We start from the raw sequence: 19777 nt of genomic DNA, 5'->3' as shown, positions 1-19777 counted from the left end.
GCACAGCTGGCAGGATTACTCCACCACGCCAGCCTCCGGCCGAGGACCAACTCATCGGCTCCATGAGTCTTTGGGTTCCAGCTCTTAAGGCCAAAAAACTAAGAGAGGCTGAGGGGTCTGTTTGAGGAAAGCTCACACTCCGCAAACGTGCTGCCCCAGCTCGCCGGCCAAGAGCAGACGGGCTCCACTGGTACTACCAACGGTGACTCTGACACGGCAGTCGTCCTGTGCTCGCGCGGGAGTGGGCCGCGTGGCCAAGGAGAGCAGCTGGCCAGGGGCGCCGAGGGTGGGTTTAAGCAGCAGGCAACACCTCCTCTTTCAATGTGTACTCAGTCATTCGTTTATTTCTCAAGATGCGCACACTCAAGTGTTGAGTTGGCCAGGACAGGTCGAGGCTCCTAGGTATGTACACGTCCTTCCGTGGCTTGGGTTACAGACAACTTCATAGCTAGTGCACCACACACACAAGATAAAACAGGAAGCCTAAAAACCCCAAGCCACTCCAAGAAGACATGAGGGGGGAGGGAGGAGTGAGGCTGCAGCGTCCCGTGGGGGGAGTCAATGCACAGGAGGGAAGAACACGGAGGATGGAAGGCAAGCTAGCTTCGGTCTCTGCCAACGGCAGCTTCCGCATGATGTTCAAGGGATTGAGTTCAACAGGTCCTTCAGGAAGTTCTCGGGATCGGTGACTTCTGACAACAGGCCTGGAAAACAGGGGCAGGCAGAGGGGTGAGGCGCGGGCACGCAGGGCCCCCAGCCCCACTGAGTCACAGCTGCCCCATCCACGCAGAGAACACGGTGTGCCCCGACAAGCTCCAACACAGCCGCTCCCTGGGGAGACAGTCACCGAGCAAGCACTCTCGTTCTGGCAGAGGAGTCAGCTGTGTTCTAGAACGGGCACCGCTCGGTGTTTAAAGGCGTTAATGTGGGGGAGGCTGACCCCATGGCCACCCAGGGCAGAGGCTCTAATCTGGGGCCATGGACCACTGCAGAGGGGGGCTCCAGTCTGACCCTGACTGCAAAGCAGAGGGGTGTTCTGGGGGGAGAGAGTCCACAGAATTCAGCATATTCTCAGAGGGGCCAGGGCCAAGGAAAAGCTAAAACCAGTGCCCCCAAGGGCTGAGAGGAAGGGAGCAGGACAGTAGGCCCCTGGGCTTAGCTGGGCTTCGTTCCAACCATGAGTCCCAGGGCCTGCAACGAGCTGCCAAAGCTCAAGAGCTCTGTTTCCACAACCATCAACCGGACACAGTAACGAGTCCCGGTTCAGTCGCCGTGGGTCTAAATGAGGCCGTGTATGTGAAGGTGCCAGCGCACAGAAGGGGCTCAGTGGCCCTGTGGGCCCCCCCACACCTCCCTCACCAAGCAGGGTGCTTCCATTTCACAGGCACAGAGCGGCTAAGCCGGAGGCCTGGTGACATTCCCACTCAAGTCCCTTCCCCAGCATCTGCGCTGGCAGAGGGAAGGCTGGCACCGATCATTACCCCTTATTGGCTCTGGAAGGTGTTTTGCCCTTGCTTTTGAGTAGGGTGTGTCAGATGTTCTGAAATCTTCTACCAGTTTAAACAAAGTAATAAAATCATGCTGTAAAACCAGACCCTGGTGAGTGAAGCCACCGGCTCCCCCTGCCTGTTGGGCTCCCGCTCTCCCCGGCTTCCGGCCAGGGGCACTGCCACCAGCTGCAGGGCGGCTGGGAAGCCCTGAACGAGGCAAACACCTTCCTTCCCCTGCCACCTCCTCCTTCTTGCTCGGACTCTTCCATTCCCACTCACAGTCTTTGTTCGGACATTCCCTAGAGCCCTGGGTGACATGGCAGTACACAGGTCAGCTGCTCATCGGCAGGGACCACTCTTGGGAAGAAACGTCGAGGCTAACGTTTCTTCTGAACCGTGCTGGGCAGTGCCGACGTGGGACCGCCAGATCACAGGTGTGGCAACAGGCTGACAGAGGCCCGTGGCCATGCTCAGCTTCCGCCCAGGCCACCCTAAAGCATGGACAAATGCTAGTGCAGGCTTTCTCTTGATAGTAGGGTCTGAGAAGAATTATTTCCTGCTTCCTTACACTTCACAAAATCCTCACAATGAACATGAGGGAAAAGTGCAACAAGCTGACACAGGAGTGAAGCAAGGTCCTGCACCCTCAGCCTTGGCTCTGGGAGCCTCCACTCCCCTCCCCACCCCCCAACTTCAGCAAGGCCGACAACGGGACTCTGGTGTCCCAGCATTCTCGGCCTGACAGGGCCCTGAGGTTTGCACCCTGGTGCATTTTCTCCACCACCTCCTCGGCTGTCACCCAGGGCTTGCTGAGGAGATGCAAACAAATTTTAATGTGTTTGTGAGGAGGATGACACATGTGTTGTACACAGCCTCTGTAGCCAGCAGAGAACTAGAATTGTCCTCAGCAGGTATGGGATGAAGGACTGTCTAAGGGTGTCTCAGGACAACAGTTCAAAGTGCTACCCCTGTTCTTCCAAGCCAAGATGCTCTTTGCTCTGTTTTGATATTTACCATTTACCAAATGGTATTCAGAATCAGAGCTGGACTCTTCTCCATCTCCCCAGGGTAGCTGTGACATAAGAAGTCTCAGCCCCCAAGAGGCAGGAAGAAGAAAGGTCAGCTCCATGTCAATTCTCTGAGACTGTGAGAAACAGCCAGGAATTTAAAAGAATTTAAGAGACTCTACCTATTTTCCAGGTATGCCCCACAGGAAACATCTAATGTCCATGCCTCAGTTACCCCATCTATGAAGTGGGGGTGACACAGTATCCACCTCAAACACATGAGCAGCACAGGGCCTGGGATGCAGAGTCCCCACATGTCCCAGCTGCTGTTCTTACTCCCAGGGGCCTGGTGTCCCCATCTCTCTTGCAGACCATGTGGGGGGGACCAACAGGCTGGTTCTTCCCAGTAGTTCTGCTGCTGTGAAGATGCAAGCTAAGACCAGCCCCCCTGTGGCACACACGGGTTCTGCTGCAGGAGATCTCTGAAAGATAAAACCTTGACACTGACCAGCCGCATCAAGGAACTCCGAGAAGGTCTCCACTGGCATGAACTCCTCCTGGAAGGTCTTCAGGGCTTTGTCAGCAGCTTCATAGATGGGCATGTCATTGTGGCGGATGTATTCCGCTAGAGAGCAGGACCAGCCTCCCTCCGTGTTACTGGTAGGCACCTTCTACAAGAACCAACAGGAGACAGGCCCAGGGGCTGGATTACTTAATGTCCCTACTGTCTCAATGCCAAAAAACAGCCCTTCTCCCCCCGCCCCCTCCATACATCAAAGTTTCCCTGGAGGACGTGTTTTGCTTCTAGGAACAGCAAAGTCTCGTGTCATTCCTCTTGCAACCCCTTTATGATGCACCACGTCATGTGACCTATAAGCTACAAGTGACAGCTCTTCCTGCACAGGTCACACCTGTATCCCCCCCCAGGAAAGGGACACTCTCACCATGCTTCAACTGAGCTGTCCCATTCAGTCTGTAAAAGGAACACCATGCCAGGGTTCTCTCAAGGCAGAAGGCAGGGTCCCTATGAGTTGGGCTGCAGTGAGTCACACTCACACAATGCAATGAGGTTCCCCAGACAGAGGAGACAAAGCAAACCAGGGATGATCTGTGGCAGGCCTGAAACTGGGTGACAGGAGCGGCCTTGGTTCCAGGTATATGTCACAGACGGAAGGCTCTAAGGTACAGTGTAGACCCCTTCCACAGTAGGTGGTCTGCTTCCAGTGAGAGGCCAGTGGAGGAGCAGCGACCCGGACACGGGGCTGGCTCAGAGCCAGCAGCACAGAACTTTCACACCCTCGCAGAAGCCAGTCAGGCCTACCTTGAACATGTTGTAAATGAGATCGACGAGGGCCCAGAAGAGAAGGGAAGAGCGGTAGGCAGAGTAGTCCTTCACTGCCTTGTCAGTCAGCCTGGAAAAGAAAATCCCATAGCATGCCCATGAAGACGCCAGACAGATACACACAAGGACAGGCCAGAGCCCCATTACTCTGCACGCCACTCCACTCCAGCCACCTATCTCATCCGAGAAAAGCAGCTGTGGGCAAGAACCTCTGAAGCCTTGACCCAATGATCCATGAAGTACTCATCCTTAGTACAGACTCCCTTCCAAACCGGGGTGAATCAGAAGTGGGGGAACATAAGGGGCACGTGGCAACCAAAGACCACTGCCTGGAAGACATGCCAAGGAGACCCTTGCATCCCTGTGTTCAGTCCCACATAAGTTCTTGGACTTGACAGGACCTCATAAATGAAGCAGGAAACGGTTCTCCCTCAGTCCTGACGCTCCTCCTGACACATTTTCACGAACAGTCAGCAGACCCAAACCAGCCCAATAAGGGATTTGGCAACCATGGCTGTGTTTGAAGGGGGGGGGAGGGCTAGTGCTGAGCAAGAGTAATATCTAGGACGGAGGGTGCAACCGACACCTCCTAAATCCTGGGGTAATCCCAGAGCTGCCACCACACCCCTCTGCCTCTGCCCAGGACCATCTCCACTTAGCCTAGTGATTCAGTGCAGGATGAAAGGCCAACGGGCCCTCAGAATGCCAGGGGCGGCCTGTGACCCCATCCCCTGCCCACTTAGCAGACTCTGCTGGTGTGAGGCACGATGACCATCATGGTGGTAAAGCCACTGTGAACACAGAGAACCCAGGACCTCCCCTCTGCACCGGCAGTGAAAGATCGGGACTAGGATTCGGCTTCTACCACCCAGGATCTACAAGAGATTTTGTTTGCAAACTGCGTTCACATCTGCATTAAGTGAAGGCCAGGTGAACCCTTATCACGGAAATTCTGGATCCTACTACACAGTAGAACAAAGCCCATAACTAAAGGAGCTAAAACTTGGTATTAGAGTGTGTGTATGTATAAGAATCAGGAGGGACAGACAGGCAGAGAGCTTATTTATTATCACAGAAGCCCGGACTATCCTTCATGGCCTCAAGGGGAAGGACTGCTGAGCATGGGGTGGGCCGGCTATACCTACATCCAGTAAATGTGAACAGTAAGAGAGTGAGGCAATTCTGTTTGCTACAATGCTCTTCCTGTTCTGTCCCTGCGGCCCAACAGCCTCCAGAGCACCCACTCTCCCCACCAGGCCCACAAGCGGACTCTACAGCCGACAGTGAAGTCTGCTGCAAGGCAGGCCTGGGGCCGAGGCGGACACCCGCTCCTCTGCACACTGAAACATAAGACGCCAGATAAGGCTCTGACGGAAGCCTAAGAAAGTCCAAGGCCTAACTACCGGCAAGTTCCTGGCAGAGGAACCTTCCCTTCGATTTAAACATGCAGAAGAGGTCCTCTTCTCTTGAGCACATTCCTAGAATTTTTATATGGGCTACTGCCTTCCACCCCATCACTGACTTAGGACAAAGTCCCCTGCAAGGGACACTGCCCAACCACCAGGATGATGCCCTCTCGGTCTCTCCTCGGAGGGCATCCTAGTATGGGACTCACACCCACCACCTCCCCCACTCTGTCTCAGGGGCACCTGCTCGGGCCTCCACCCCACGCCAGGTTTGGCGGCTGCTGTGCTGTAGTAAGCAGGAACCATGAGTGACCTGCCCAACTTAATTATTTCAGGCTAATTAGCAAAGGTGACTAAACTGCCACAGAGAAAACGGCAGCTCGGGAACGCAGCCCACACTGGAGTTCCTGAGTAAGCTGTGGCCACGCAGGCTTCTCCTAAATTGCCCGAGACAGTACTGAATTCTGGTCTCCTCACTGAAAGCAAAACAGCTCCCGTGGGTTCAGATTTCACACCCACCACTGAGAGCTACTGTCCCGCAACAGCCACTTTCTGTGCCATGGATACAGGCTGAGCCTGGCTTATCAACAACCTGGTATCTTTCCGATCTAACTTCTGATTTCAAGCAGCTAGTTCAGCATGAATGCTTTGGACTCTGGGAAACACTGGAAGGTGATATGTCTGGAATGGGGGCAGAGGTCAGGTAGGAAGCTGGCAAGACTTGCCCCCTCCTCCTCTGCACAAAGCAGCTGGTACTGGCCAGGCTCAACAACGGAGCCCTGACCTGGTCTCTCTGAGGGTGGGAGGTGCCGGTGATTGGCAATGCTGGCTTTATCAGAGCCAGGTAGACAGAAGATACCAGAGGTGCCAAGGTAGGCACACGGCTGCTCCCCCCTTGGTCTGTCATGGTCAGGGGCTGGAAAGCTCCTCCTCTGCTCCCTTGTTGGCCTGTGAATGTGGAAATGTTCCCTCAGATCCCAGCAAAAGCAGACAAGATGGATCTTCCAGAAGGGAAGTGGCAGAAGCAAGCTGACAAACCTACACCCTACGGTGGAGCCCAGGGGTGGCAGAGACCGTCAGGGTCACCACGGGCCTAGAGCAGCGCCCTTGGAGTCCGTGCAATGTGTGGAGATCCGTGTGGTCATCTCAAAGAGCTTCCTGTGGTTTACAGGTGTTTCTCTAAAGATGCCGCCCATTTGACCCAAATCCCAGTACAAGGTAATGAAAACAGAGACACTTCCTTCCTGATACGTTGTTCCTTCTTTGGGACGTGTCCACATGAACAGGAGAAAAAGAAAGGCTCGTGGAACATGGCGGAGATGCGATAGCAATATGACCAAGGAGATGCGATAATGAACTTTTCATGATCAGAAAAGAAAATCCCTAGTGCAGCCATGCAGGAGCCCTCCCAGTTTAAGGCCAGCCAGGACTGGGGAAAACCCAGTTACCTGCCCAGCTCCCTGCTGGCCCTAATTCTCATCAGTCATCTCACCCTATGCCTGGCTGGCTGCTTCTCTGAACTCTTCCACAGACTAAAGCCTGGCTCCACCTTCCTAAATGGCTAAACTCGAGACCCAGAGGTGGCCAAGCACCTACCAGCCATTGGTCTAGACTATTGGCATGACAGACGGAGACTGAGAAGGGACAGAAAGGCCCTTCACGACGGGCCCAGACGAGCAGGCCCTTCACTTAGCACACAGGGATATACCATGCAGACACTAGGCAGCCCAGAGGACGGTACCTCCCGAAGCAGGGACTGACCTGGTGGCTCCGCCTGGAGCCACTGCCCGGGCCTGAGAGGTCACCAGCAGCCTCCGCAGGATTTCCACACGTGTGGCTCTCCACTTCTCGGGGGGCAGGATGTGGAGGGCCAGAACTGTGAAATAGTGGGGCCCGTCCACTTCAAAGGCACTCTCCACCCACTTCTCCTTGGGCTGCTCCAGAAAGCCCTGGAGGTTCTTCTCCTCTCGGGAAGTTGCTCGGGTTCTGTAACAAAAGGGACACAATGAAACCAGGGTACAAACAAGGCACCAGCAGCAAGAGGGAAGGAGATTTGGTCAATATCTCATCTTTCCAGCTTCAGCAATGCTTGGATCATGGAACACAGCCACCCCCTCTCCGAGAGCTGCTTCTCCCCTTCCAAGCCCTCCTTGGTGGCATTCTCCTTGCCTCCACCAACCCCCAGCTCGGCTCTGAAACAATTCCAAACAACTTCCTGGCTCCTGAGCCCCTGGCTATGGTGGGCACATACACAAACACTCCATCAAATGCCCTAACAACCCTGAAAGGTGACAGCTAGTACGTTTTTACCACAATATCAGAAGCCCAGAGAAACGACGGGACCTTGCCAAAGCCAACAAGTCAGTAAGTGAGGGGGCCAAGGTGAGCCCAGAATCTGACTCTACAAGCCAGCCTGTGTTCTCACTTGCCCCACGCAGTCCTCACAGCTTGGCTATCTGCACGACATTCCACCAGTTCCCTCTCTGGGCACTCTGCTTCGGTGTTTCCTTGTGCATCTATGTCCCCTCCTCCATTTGAATAGCTAACTCTGGGCAAGCACTGCTCTGTTCTCCCTCTTGCCTACAGTGATGAAGTGATCACTAACTCACCACCAGGCACCCACTCTGAGCTTGAAATGGATCACTTTACCTAAACCCAGACAAGGGACCCAGAACTCAGGGGTACCAGCAGTACCCCAACTCCGAAAAGGGAAAACAACAGAGGAGATGAATATGCAGAGAACGGAGCTTTCTGCACAAAGTCACAGTGGGGAATGGAAGAAATAGGCTTCGAACCCCGGCAGTCTGGATGCCGACCCAGCCTTCCATGTTCTGATCCTTGTAAATGCCCCTCCCTCCCCAGCTTCCACAAGCAGCCACTGGAGCTATGTGGAGACGTCACTGTAGGCTTTCCTGATCACAAATTCCTGACTCTAAAACATGGATGATGCTCTCACACCAAGGGCACCTGATGGTCTAACCTCATCCTGTGGGAGAAGAAAGAAAACTCGACCCCAGTAGCCACGAGGATCAAAGTTACCAGGCCTGCAGAGACCACTGGCAGACACTGGACTATGGGAAAGCAGGTAGGGATGGTTTAAGGACACACTGCTTCCTTCTGCACCTGAAGAATGGATACGGATGGCACAGATGGACATACCCTACTTGACTTTCCGGAATTAGGAGTCGGAAGCTCTCCGCCACTGTAGTACCTGCCCAACTCTGCTCCAGCTCACGGTGGGATCTACCTGCCCGTGTGCACAGATGTGCCACCCAGGCACCGCTATGACCACACTCACACCAGGAGGAAGCGACCAGTTAGGGAAGCGGTCTGCGGATGGGCAGCAGTGCCTCTTCATGAAACATCCAGGTCAGCCTCTGACCCAGACATCTAGGACACAGCAGACTCCCTCCCCGACCAAGCAACTTGAGCATGAGTTACTAGTATCTGGCACCTGAGAAAACCAGTGCCACCCGGAGTCACTGGCTCTCTTCTGCCAGGCAAATCATGCTGCCTTTCTGGGGCTGTGTTTCCCCCCTGGAGTAGAGCGGTGCACTCTGCCTCAGAGCTGCCAAGAGACAGGTCTCCACAAGGCCAAGGGCTCTGTCAAAGGCCCCACGAACACCGGTAATTAGCACTGCTTAGGCCTGCAGCAGTCTGGAGAGTGCGAGCATCTGTGCTGTTGATGATGTGGGTGTTCCTTCTGACGGTCCCAACAGCTTAGCAGCTGATGTCATGTGCTGACGAGACCTGCCTGTGCATCTTTTTCACAATGAGGGCTGCGGTCTGGAAGCCAGCCTCCTATCTCCCCAGGAAATGGGAGGGAAGAGGAAAACAATATTGCTGAAGACAGAAGACCAGAAAGGACAAGTGATGGATTGTCCTTGCCGCCCAAGCTGCCCTGCAACTGCCTCAGGCGGACCGTGCCCGGCCTCTCTGCAGCCGGCCAGTTCCCCACCCAATGCAGGTGTCAGACTTGTTGGAAAACAGGGTAAAGCAGAAAAGTGTTTAAGAGCTAAAGTATGTTAAATCTCCTAATTCGCTTTTAAAATCTGGGCTGAAAATGAACGAGTACTATTCTCTATCCTAAGTGCTTCTTTAAAATTACACTTTTCATTATCAGCCTCACTGTTCCATGTGGGACTCACAGATGAAAATACAAGCCTGCTCTTCTCCTGGCTATTAGCTGACTTTCTCAGATAATCTCCAACATACCCTGCCCCTTGACTTGCTAGAGCACTATTAACTGGAGAGGAAACAGGGATAGCAAGTCCGGTCTTCCGTTTATGAGAAGGGTCCTTGGTTCTGCCACAGCCCCTAGTTGTGAAACCTTGTTACACCTGGTGTGCCCTTGACAGTGATGGCGTGGGGCTCTGACCCACCGCCTCTCCCATCCATGAGCACCGAGTCCCGCAAGAATTAGAGGCTACGGTGTAGTAGAAGCTAAGGAGGTCTTTTGGCAGGTCTGGCCTTGGCCAGTTCCAGCTCCCCTCTGGGCTGAGAGTCAGTCCAAGGACACAGCCCTCGGATGCCCACAAGGGGAGCTGGATTGATCTGGAAAGGAAGTCACCCATATCACCTTATTCTGTATGACTCTAAAAAGCTGCAGATAAACATGCATGCTTTAGTAAAGGCTACCTTAGGTCAGCCATTGGGTCTGCAGCTAACTCAGGCAAACGTGAGAAAGCGGAGACCTTGCTGAGCAGGTGGGCTGGGCAGAGGTGCCCATGGGGGGTGAGATACTGACGTGTTCAGGACGTAAAGCACAGTGTGAATGATGTACGGGATCAGGTGAATGTTGCTCTCCCGGCCGCCTCCGCCGGTGTCTGCGCTGAACGACTGCTCCATGGCGAAGCGCAGGAAGAGCAGCTTGATGTCGTGGATGTTGAGCTGGTACGTGGGCTCCCGCTGGCCCGTACACTCCTGGAGGTAAGTGTTGTGCCTAGGAGGCAGCAGAACAAATGTGGTGAACAAAGCAAGCTCCCTTGGGGAAAGCCCAAGTTGGAAGGCAGAGCCTCCCTGGGCGCCACATGGCCTGATGGCTGCAAAGGTCACATGAGCAGAGGGGTGAAGGGGAGAGCCAAGGACAGGAGCTGGAGCCCACAGCAAGATGGGAGCAGAGGACATTTCCATTTCTGCCGTGATAGAATGTGATGCTCTCTAAGCTTTGAGAACTCGCCAGTTTTGGGAGGAGGGCACTTCCTGATGGACAAATGTCACATAACATATCATGGCCAAGCCTGGAAGTACATCTTGGAAAAAGAAATGTGGAAGGCATGCATTCTGACAAGGTGATCTATCCCTAAGAATCTTTTCTTCAACCCCCAAATGAAAGATAATTTTCTACTCAATATATGCACTCTGCTTCACTCTGTGACCTCAGGTAATTTACTCGACCTCTCTATGCCTCAATTTCTTCATCCAGAGAATGTGTATAGTAACAGCACACGGTAAGCACTTCAATACATTGCCCATCGTTATTACTGCCAGGTATCTTTCCATCCCTGAGCCTTCTGATAAGACTCAGGGTTGGGCACCACTCCTCAAAGCATCGGCAAGAACGGGGACTTCCTCCAAGTTTTAGGAACTCTACTCTGGATTTGAGGATGAGGGAGGCTTCAAAGCAGCCTGATATCTCCCCATGCCACTGAGCTGTCTGCATTATTCAAACCTTAGAAGCACACACCGCAGAAGAGATATCTGAAAATTTTAGCTCTGACAACAAAGTCAGGGTCCTGTGTCTTAGGCACCAAGATGAAGAAGGGAGAAGAGGTAGCAGACAACCAGAAGTTCCAAGTGGTGCACCAGACACTGGGGGTGCTGGCTTCTCGCAGCCAGGTTCCTCCCTCTGCCAAACGGCTTCCCTGCCAGCATACAGAGACCAGGGTTCCCAATGACAGTGACAGGCCTTTAGGCTGAGCTAATAGCTGCTGATTTTCCCCCATATCCTGGGACCACCCCCCTTTTCTGCCAAGCACATTGCTCAACACTCACCTTGCCAAGCAGGTGGCAAAAGCTGATTCAGGGACATGGGGCCCCCAGACTGGAAGGAGTCCATTGCACTTAGTGTTGGCATTCTGAAGGGCAGCACTTTCCCACTCTTCTCGGCCACGAGCCAGCCTGGATTGGAAGGAAAGCAGGGAAAAGTGACCACTGGAATTGATTTGGCAACCAAGCACCTGGGCAAGTGGGGATGGAGAAGTGTTTGCTAACCACTAAGGAAAAAAGTTAGGCCATGCACCTGACTCCACAGAGAACAAGCTCTTTGCATTACAATATGGTAAATGCCAGCTTCACTGCTTCAGGGAAGCAAGGTTGCTTTCTCCACCCTAAGGCCAAAAGCCAAGTGGATTTTCCTAGTCATATAGCATGAATGGCTTACAGACCATGGTTTAAGGCATGACACCCTACTTCCCTGAGACGAAAACCTCACAGTTGGCATCCTATCCCCTCCTAGCACAGGGCCCTGGGCAAGCTGCCCATTCCTCTGAAGTGACACAGGCCTGGATGGAAACACCGGAGGAAGAAGCCTCCTGAGGGGCCCTCTGGCACAGGTGCCAGGGCCTACCTGACGGCAGCCAGGTGGCAGTCGTAGTGCACGATGTTGAAATGGGACACGGTGCTGTAGCCCTGCTGTTTCCGGGGCTTATTCTCCATCTCTTCCAAGGCTACCCGCTTGGTGAAAGTATAAATGCCCAGGACTTTTGTAGGCTGCAAAGACACCAGTAAAAGGAGGAGAGGTGAGACGAACTCCAAGGCAGGCTTTGGGAGGAAGCAAAGCAAAAGAGCAGGAACCCCAGGGCCTCCCCTGGGAAGAAATGCACCCAGAGAGGGGGCGATGGGTCAGAACCCCAGTTGCTGGGTTAAGCACCTGGCCGGGCACAACCCCAGTGAGAGGAGGAATGTGGGGGGACAACCACAATAAAGCAGGTGCTATGCCGATGGGAAGGCGGACATGGAAGCCTCCTCTGTCACTCTTTTCTCTTTGCTGTTTTATTTACTTTAAAAGGAAGAATAAAGGGATCCCTAGGTGGCTCAGCGGTTTGGTGCCTGCCTTTGGCCCAGGGCATGATCCTGGAGACCCGGGATGGAGTCCCACATCAGGCTCCCTGCGTGGAGCCTGCTTCTCCCTCTGCCTGTGTCTCTGCCTCTCTCTCTCTGTGTGTCTCTCATGAATAAATAAATAAAATCCTTTAAAATAAGTAAATAAATAAAAATAAAAGGAAGAATAAAGTATCTTCCCAGTAAGTCACTTGCTCGACAAAAGTTATCAGGCAGTTCCCAGGAGCCTGTGCCATAGCAGGATTTATGAGGCTTGCAGCCCTTCAGTAGCATGAATGCCAAGCAGGACATTCAAGTTGGAGGAAGAGGACATCTTACAGGCCTTTAGGAGAACAAATGGGTCACTTGCTCTGCTCCTCTCAGTCATAAATCTAATTTGGTATAAGACCTGATCTTCTGAAGCAGCAGGGTATATTTTTAAAAGCCCTAAGTCTAGAGTCAGAGAAGCTTGGGCTAGAATTCTGGCTCTGCCATGTGACCCTTATTTTCACATCCATAATTTGGGGATTTGTAGGGTTACAGACAAAATTACAGAAAGCTCTGGGCATTGGGACTAGTATACAGAAGGCATACAATAAGTGGTGCCAAGGATGGTGATGAAGATTAATGTTCAGAGCAGTCTGCTTTCCTCCCTTTAGAGAGGACAGCCAGCCCTGAGACAGCCCTGAGACATGCCCTGACATCAGCCCATAAAAGAATGGGAAGGCCTGCAGGAGAGGACGCCACCGGAGCAAGCAGCCAGGCTGTGCATCAGGTCCAGGCTGAGCACATACCTGGAACTTGTACCCTTCCCTGCAGATGCAGCATGTGAGGCCTGGCTCCTCAATCAGCTCCTCCATCTGCTTCAGGAGCGCCGTCTTGGTCACCACCTGGCCCTTCTCGTTTGTCTGCAGGGGAAACCCAAAGGGCATGTCAGAAGGGGATATCTACCCACCCCCCAGCCTAGCCTGCGATGCTCAGAAACAGGGCTGCCCTTCCATAGACACTAGAGGGAGGATGCATGGAAAGGAAACCTCTGTAGGTAGCTTCTGATGAGGGTTAAGACCCAGATTCTTATGCTCTTCTCTTCCGAAGGAAGCGCTGAGGCAGAGGAAACTATCTGGCTGCAAGTCTGGCAAGCTACCACAGGATATAAGAAAAGCCCCCTTTCTTTGTGCCAGCACTCCCAAGTCTCAGCTGCCAAGGGCTGTTGCATGAGGATTCACATGATGGTTCCCATGGGAGTTCTGAAACTGCTGACATCCAGCTTGCTACTCTGGAGAAAGCTCTCATAGGGCTACTGCTTCCTCCAATGTGGGGCAACAAAAGCAGACCGTCATGTCCAACATATGTGGGTTCAAACTCTTGTCAACCTCTTATTAATAATATGCCTTGGCCTATTTCCTTTGTTTCTTGCCTCTATTACTTTAACCAGAAAACAGGCATAGTAGTATTACCCTCACAGGATCACATGAGGGCTTAAATAACATCTTACAAGCAAGGTGCCCAAGCATAGTGCCTGGCAAATACTAAATCCTCCATAAGCAAGGGTTATCCCCATTTTTACTGTTTTTGTGAACTTGTTAAGTCACTTAACCTTTTGAGTCCCATATGTGTAAAGGGACCATAGTCACACCTCTGAGGGTTGTCAGGAAGATCACAGAAGGTAAAGCACCTGGCACAGTGCCTGCCACACCTAGTTCCCTCCTTCTCGTCAGCCTTCACCTTCATCATCCTCAAACCAGCTCTGTCCTGAAAGAAGCACGGCTAGCTCCTCCTCAACAGCGTAGACAAGAATGTGAGGGACTCCCAAAGAGTGGCTTTACCGTCATGCCCAGGGTGCCCAGAGCCTTCTGCCGCATTGCCATGGCCATGCGCTTCTTCTCAGCGCGGGTCTCCCTGCGGGCAGCATCGATCTTCTTGTTTACATCAGGGTGCTCCCGCAATGCCTCTAGTAGGTTCTCTGCCAGGGTCCCAATGCCCTCATCACTGGACACCTGTTCCAGTTTATGTAGGTTTGTGATGGAGTCTGTTCCAATCAGCACCTATCAAGTAGAGACCAGAGAGATACATGCTTCCATTTAGGTAAACAAGCATTCTGTCCAGGAGCTTATAGGTTTATAACACTCAACAGACTGTACTCAACCTCATGTCAACTGTTTAGATTCAAACAGATCCCTCTGAATGTGTGTTTCCAAAGTTTCAACAAATGGAGGAGGGTTTGGGTCTGTCACTGACCTCTGACTAGTCAGTCATTCTGCTCTCTGGCTCCAGTGCCCGGTCTATAAGGTGGGGATGGTGTCAGGGTTACAATGAAGATTAAAAATTAGTCACAAATGATTAGCTGTAAAGCACCCAATACAGTGAAGGAGAAAGGGGCTTGGGAAAGATACCCTAGAATTCCCTAGAGCAGCAGCACCTGATGAGGCCTGGGTGGTGGGGTCAGTGACCACACAGAGCAGAGCACACCTTGACATTCATAGGGACTGTGCTAAGTTCTTCCTCCAGGAGCCCTGTGTCCACCAAAAGCAGGAACAGGATTTTCTAGGCCTAGAGATATCAGAGATACAACTACAGTGGGAGTGGGGATAAGTGAGGATCTTGTTTAAAAATAGGTGTTACCAAGAAATCCCTATGCTTAAGGCTGGCAGTTACCGCACGACATGGATGGGAGAACAAATATGGAAGGCAGGGCCGGTCCAACAAAGCTCTCCAGGTGAGTGGAGAAGGAGCACTGTACTATTAAAATCCCCCACCCCCTGCATATGTGTATTATAATGCTAATTACTACCGCAGAGGTTTGACAATAAACAGAAAACAGAGCCAACTTGCAAGGTGAAAGCTCAACACTCAACTAAGACCACTCACTGGCTTATAAACCTGCCCTCAGGGCAGGTATGCTTCAAACCTGCACCTCAGCAAAACTACAGGGCATCTGATGTTTCCTGTTCCTAGATGCTGAGCCCACTGGGTGACTGCCTACAGAATGCTGCACAAGCACCCTGACCTCCTCACACTGGGTGGTAGCTCCATGCCGGTGCGTGCATGCACACACATCTGCGTGAAGCAGTGCTCTGGTGCCAGGGGGACAAAGTCCCAACCCTCTTGAAGCCTATATTCTACCTGGGCATGTCCAGTGTGACAGAATGAGCCCCCTTACACCCTGCTTCAAACCTCCTAGGTTCTCCACCTCCTTCAAGGGCACCACCACTCACCTGTCGTACAACCCAGAAATCGAACAGAGTTCTCGACTCATCTAGCTTCTTGGCAACCCCCATGTGTAACCAATCTCCAAATCCCATTCATTCTGCCTCCCACACCGCTGCTGAAGCCATCTGCTATCCACCTCACACTCTAGCTCAGCTGGCTTCATCTCTTACCTAGATTATGATAAAAGGCAACCAACCATCTCTCCTGTCATCTATACTCCTTCCGGTTCATGGCCCGGGTCACAGCCCTCAGGATAAAATGTATACCTCTCCTCTTCAGAGAACATGCCCTGGAACCATGCTGCATCGGGGCCAGCTCTCACCACACCTCGCCCCCATCATGCAACTGCTCTCAAGCCCCAGAGCACTTCCAGCATCCTTTGGCTCTTGAGCCTTAACAGGTGCCATTCTTTCCTCCTTCCTTTGGCCCCTTTCATATTGCACTTAATCATCTTCACACTTCAGTTATCATCATGTATGAGGCACAGGCTGTGACCACCCTGGTCACCAACGTCACCTCAGCCTAGCACAGTACAGACACACAACAAGCGCTAAACAAAAATGTGTTGCTAGGAAGCGAATGGTCCCAAGTGTGAATGCCAAGTTCCTAACCAGATAAAGTCTTAGCCTAGAGAAAAAAAAGTAATTCGACTTAGTAACTACAAAAAAGTCTGGAAAACAGCTGACCCGGGCTTGGCCACATCACAGCCCTACTCCTGGATTCACCCACATAAAAAACAGATGTTACAAGAACATAGAAACGAATATATGTGAAGACTCCCATGTAAGAAAAATTACTTTCACAAAGGTGTGCTAATTATGACTATCCCCACTGACCTGAACAAAAGTCTAGACAACAGAGACTGGAAGAGACACAGGGAAGAATCCTATAGCCAAGCTACCCTACCCTATTCTTGGAATGAGTCATCAGAACAGATTACAAGAGTGTTATACTATATGTTGGCAAATTGAATTTAAATTAAAAATCGCGAAATGAGAATGTGGGATTCCATTCGATGCAGAACACGATATACAGAAAAAAAATCCAGCCCCAAGACCTCTTCAAAGCTCAACATTAAAAAAAATCCATTTAGAAAATGGGCAAAAGATACGCGCAGGCAGGTCACTGAAAATGACACGCAAAGCACATGGAAAGCTGCATAGCACCATTTACCATTAGGGAAATACAAATTAAAATCCCAGTGAAACATCACCACCATTCATTTTATCAAAGTGGCAACATGCCACCAAATGCTGATGAGGATGCAGAGAAAGTAGCTCACTCATGCACTGCTGGTGAGAATTAAAAATGGAGCAATCACTCACTCTAGAAAAAAGCTTGGTAGTTTCTAATAAAACTAATTCAGCAATTACTGTACAATCCAGCGACTGCATGCCTAGGCATTTATCCTAGAGAAATGAAGATTTCTAAACACACACAAAACTACACATGAATGTTTATGGCAGTTTTATCTGTAACATCCAAAAACTGGAAACAATCCAGAAGTTCTTTAACGGGTGAATGGTTAGGCCACCTGTGGAACCCACACCATGGAACTCTACTGAGCAATAAAAAGAAAAGACCATCAATGTATATAACCTAGATGAATCTCCCAGAAAATTATGCTGAGTGAAAAAAGCCAACCCTGAAAGGCTACATGCTGTCTGATGCCATATAGAACATTCTTGAAGTGACGAGATTATAGCCATGTAGAGCCTATCAATGGTTGCCAGGGGTCAGTGGCAAGGCAGATGTGGGTATAAAAGTCAACAGGGGGATCTCTGTGATAAAACTCTCGTGAATCCTGACTACATCGATGTCAATAATCCCATGATATTACATATGATTTTCTATGACATCACCATTGAGAAATGGGTACAATGGATTTCTTAACTGCCTGTAAACCTGTAATTATCTCAAAATGAAAAGTTTAATTTAGAAAAATCTAGCCTGGCCACCTGTCTGGGCCACTCAGGATCTGTGAGGGGTACCAGATATACCAGCTCGGTGGGGACAGATCAGGGATGAGGAGCAAAATGGAATGGTGGGCCTCTCCGAGAACAAAGTTTCCAGCTGCCTGAAGCAGAGCAGGAAATGGTGGTGATGCTACCATAAATGTCCCAAATGATTCCAATGGCTATACCCAGAAATCAAAACTGTTTTATATTACACTCTGGCTAGCCATACCTTCAGTTCAACTACTGCTCAGCTGACCCATGAGATGATAAAGCCCCACCTAAGAATGAGTTGAATGAGGAAGTCACAAGCATAGCTTACTCCTCTCCACACAGAGCTGAACCAGATGACCTCTGAGAGTCCTCTCTACTCTAGGGGTCTTACATGCCAGGGGAAGTCACATCCTGAGGCTAATTAAGGTGGTTATCTTCATTCAGCCACGGCAGATGAGATGAGAGTGTATGGTTCCTTCATCATACATGTCCTACCTCCAGAATAAAGTCCACAGGCATGCTGGCTACTCACTCACCTGGGTGGCAGGGTGCTGGACAGCCAACCCTCGAAGAAGCCTCAAGATGAATGGCAGGGCTGGGCGAGATAAGAACTTTTTCCAGATGTCAGCATCCAGACTGCAAAGGAAAAGAAGGCTGATTAGCAGGCTGGAGGAGCAACGCCTATCTAGAACCTGGTGTTAATTCTATTCTGGCTTACTGAAATAGAACTCTTCAAGACGGCCATGAAGAATCACATAAAGGATCACCTCGCTCAGCTATGTAGCCAGATAGAAGTGAGTATTCTAAATAGAAACCAACAAGCTGCCACTCGTTCCTCAGCCCCAAAGGGCTCTGCGGTGGCTAAGGGGTCACCTTGACAGTTCCTGGAAGGGGAGGGAGACCCTCAGGAGGGCCAAAGGGGACTATGTGAAGCTTTAGGCTACAATGATAAAGGGGAAAAGGAAGCAGAGGAGGGAAAGAAAACAGCCATTCTAATAGAGTTCTCACTTCTTGGCACTGGGAATGTGTTTTTTCATATAGTCCAGTGCACTCTGGGTGATTCCCTTCTGGAGAATCAGATCTTTTAGCTGATGCCCATTGCTGCTGTTCTTGATGCCAGCTGCGATCTTACAGAAGCAGTCCAGGAAGACTTTATCATCCCCACTGTGGTCTTCATCATACCTGGAGCACAGAGCAGAGACTCAGGGTGTGAAGGAAATGACAAACATGCATCTTGTTATTCTCTTGGTTAATGATCTTCATCAAGGAGCCTGCTAATCTGGTTCCTGCCACCCCCTCTTACCTGCTACGTCCCTCAAAACTCCCAACATTCTCTTGTGTTTTCCTGCTTTTGCACACATGATTCCATCTTGTCATGCCTGTCTCATCTCACCAGCCCCTCCACCATCTCTGCCTAGCCAACATAACACTATAATATACTGACTCCCCAGTTACAATTGAACCCCTTAAAGGCCAGAAAGGCACACAAATATCTAATAGAAATTCAGGTGATTCTTCCCTAAGTCTTACAGAACTAGCTCAGGGTATCAGTGAGGACCCTCACATAGCCATCTGAAATCCAAGCACTTACTTGTCAAAACTACAATATGGCTTGAACCGCTCCACCAAGATCTGCATTTTCTCCAGTTCGCCAAAGGATAGGTATGGGATGATGCGAAGCAGGCCCTGGAGCACACTAGGGTTGGAGCGAACAAAAGTGCTATTAATCTGGTCCAAGAGCATCACAAGCTGATCTTTGTCGCCTGTCAAGAGGAGGTTGCCCTGCAGTAGAAAAGAGGACAGAAGGCTCAGTTACAGGGTTAGGACTCTGGTCAGCTGATAGCTGAACCCCAGACGTTACCCCCACACTGAACCCCGATCAGAGGCAGCCCTCGAAGAACTGTTTTGGCACTTCCTGGGAAATAATGAATAGTATGAGTTCCACTTGATACCAGTTTTTAAGATCTTGTGTGGCTCTGTTTATAGTCTCAGACAAATTGTTAACATAATCTCTCCGCCCCAAGGGAATCCAGGCTGCCCGGTACTGACTGGATCATCCCTCTAACCAAAACATTAGTACCAAGACGGACAGGGGAAGGCAAGGGTGTGATTGGCTGAGAGAAACTGAACCAGGAGCTAAAGACCTGGGTTCTCCACCTGATTCTGCTGCAGCCAACTATGGAACACTAAACAGCTCCTTCACTTCTCTGGGCTTAGAGTTCCCTTAACTGGGCAATGAGGGGCTGGGCTAAGGCCCCTATCAGCTGGAACATGTCAGCATTCCATCAATGAGCAGCTTCTGATTCAAAGAACATCCTTAGCAGCTTGGTTT

The 19777-nt window shown here is 51.1% G+C and overlaps 1 protein-coding gene across 17 annotated transcripts in view; it reads right to left on the bottom strand.

Moving 5' to 3' along the window:
• Positions 1-316: 316 nt before the first annotated feature.
• Positions 317-19777, bottom strand: part of UBR4 (ubiquitin protein ligase E3 component n-recognin 4) — a 132900-nt gene continuing 113439 nt past the window's right edge. For all 17 annotated transcript variants that reach the window (XM_072751017.1, XM_072751018.1, XM_072751023.1 and 14 more), the window contains 12 exons: positions 19037-19227; positions 18454-18627; positions 17982-18081; positions 14113-14331; positions 13081-13194; positions 11814-11956; positions 11240-11365; positions 9993-10187; positions 7007-7231; positions 3819-3909; positions 3006-3168; positions 317-704 (listed from right to left, as the gene is read on the bottom strand). In XM_072751017.1, the coding sequence (XP_072607118.1) occupies positions 640-704; positions 3006-3168; positions 3819-3909; positions 7007-7231; positions 9993-10187; positions 11240-11365; positions 11814-11956; positions 13081-13194; positions 14113-14331; positions 17982-18081; positions 18454-18627; positions 19037-19227 (1806 nt within the window). In that variant the 3' untranslated portion in view covers positions 317-639. The remainder of the gene's footprint in view (positions 705-3005; positions 3169-3818; positions 3910-7006; positions 7232-9992; positions 10188-11239; positions 11366-11813; positions 11957-13080; positions 13195-14112; positions 14332-17981; positions 18082-18453; positions 18628-19036; positions 19228-19777) is intronic.

The sequence above is a fragment of the Vulpes vulpes genome, chromosome 2 (assembly GCF_048418805.1).
Source record: "Vulpes vulpes isolate BD-2025 chromosome 2, VulVul3, whole genome shotgun sequence".
NCBI classification, from domain to species: domain Eukaryota; kingdom Metazoa; phylum Chordata; class Mammalia; order Carnivora; family Canidae; genus Vulpes; species Vulpes vulpes.
Note: the sequence above shows the minus strand (reverse complement) of the source record. Positions and strands in the feature narration are given on the sequence as shown.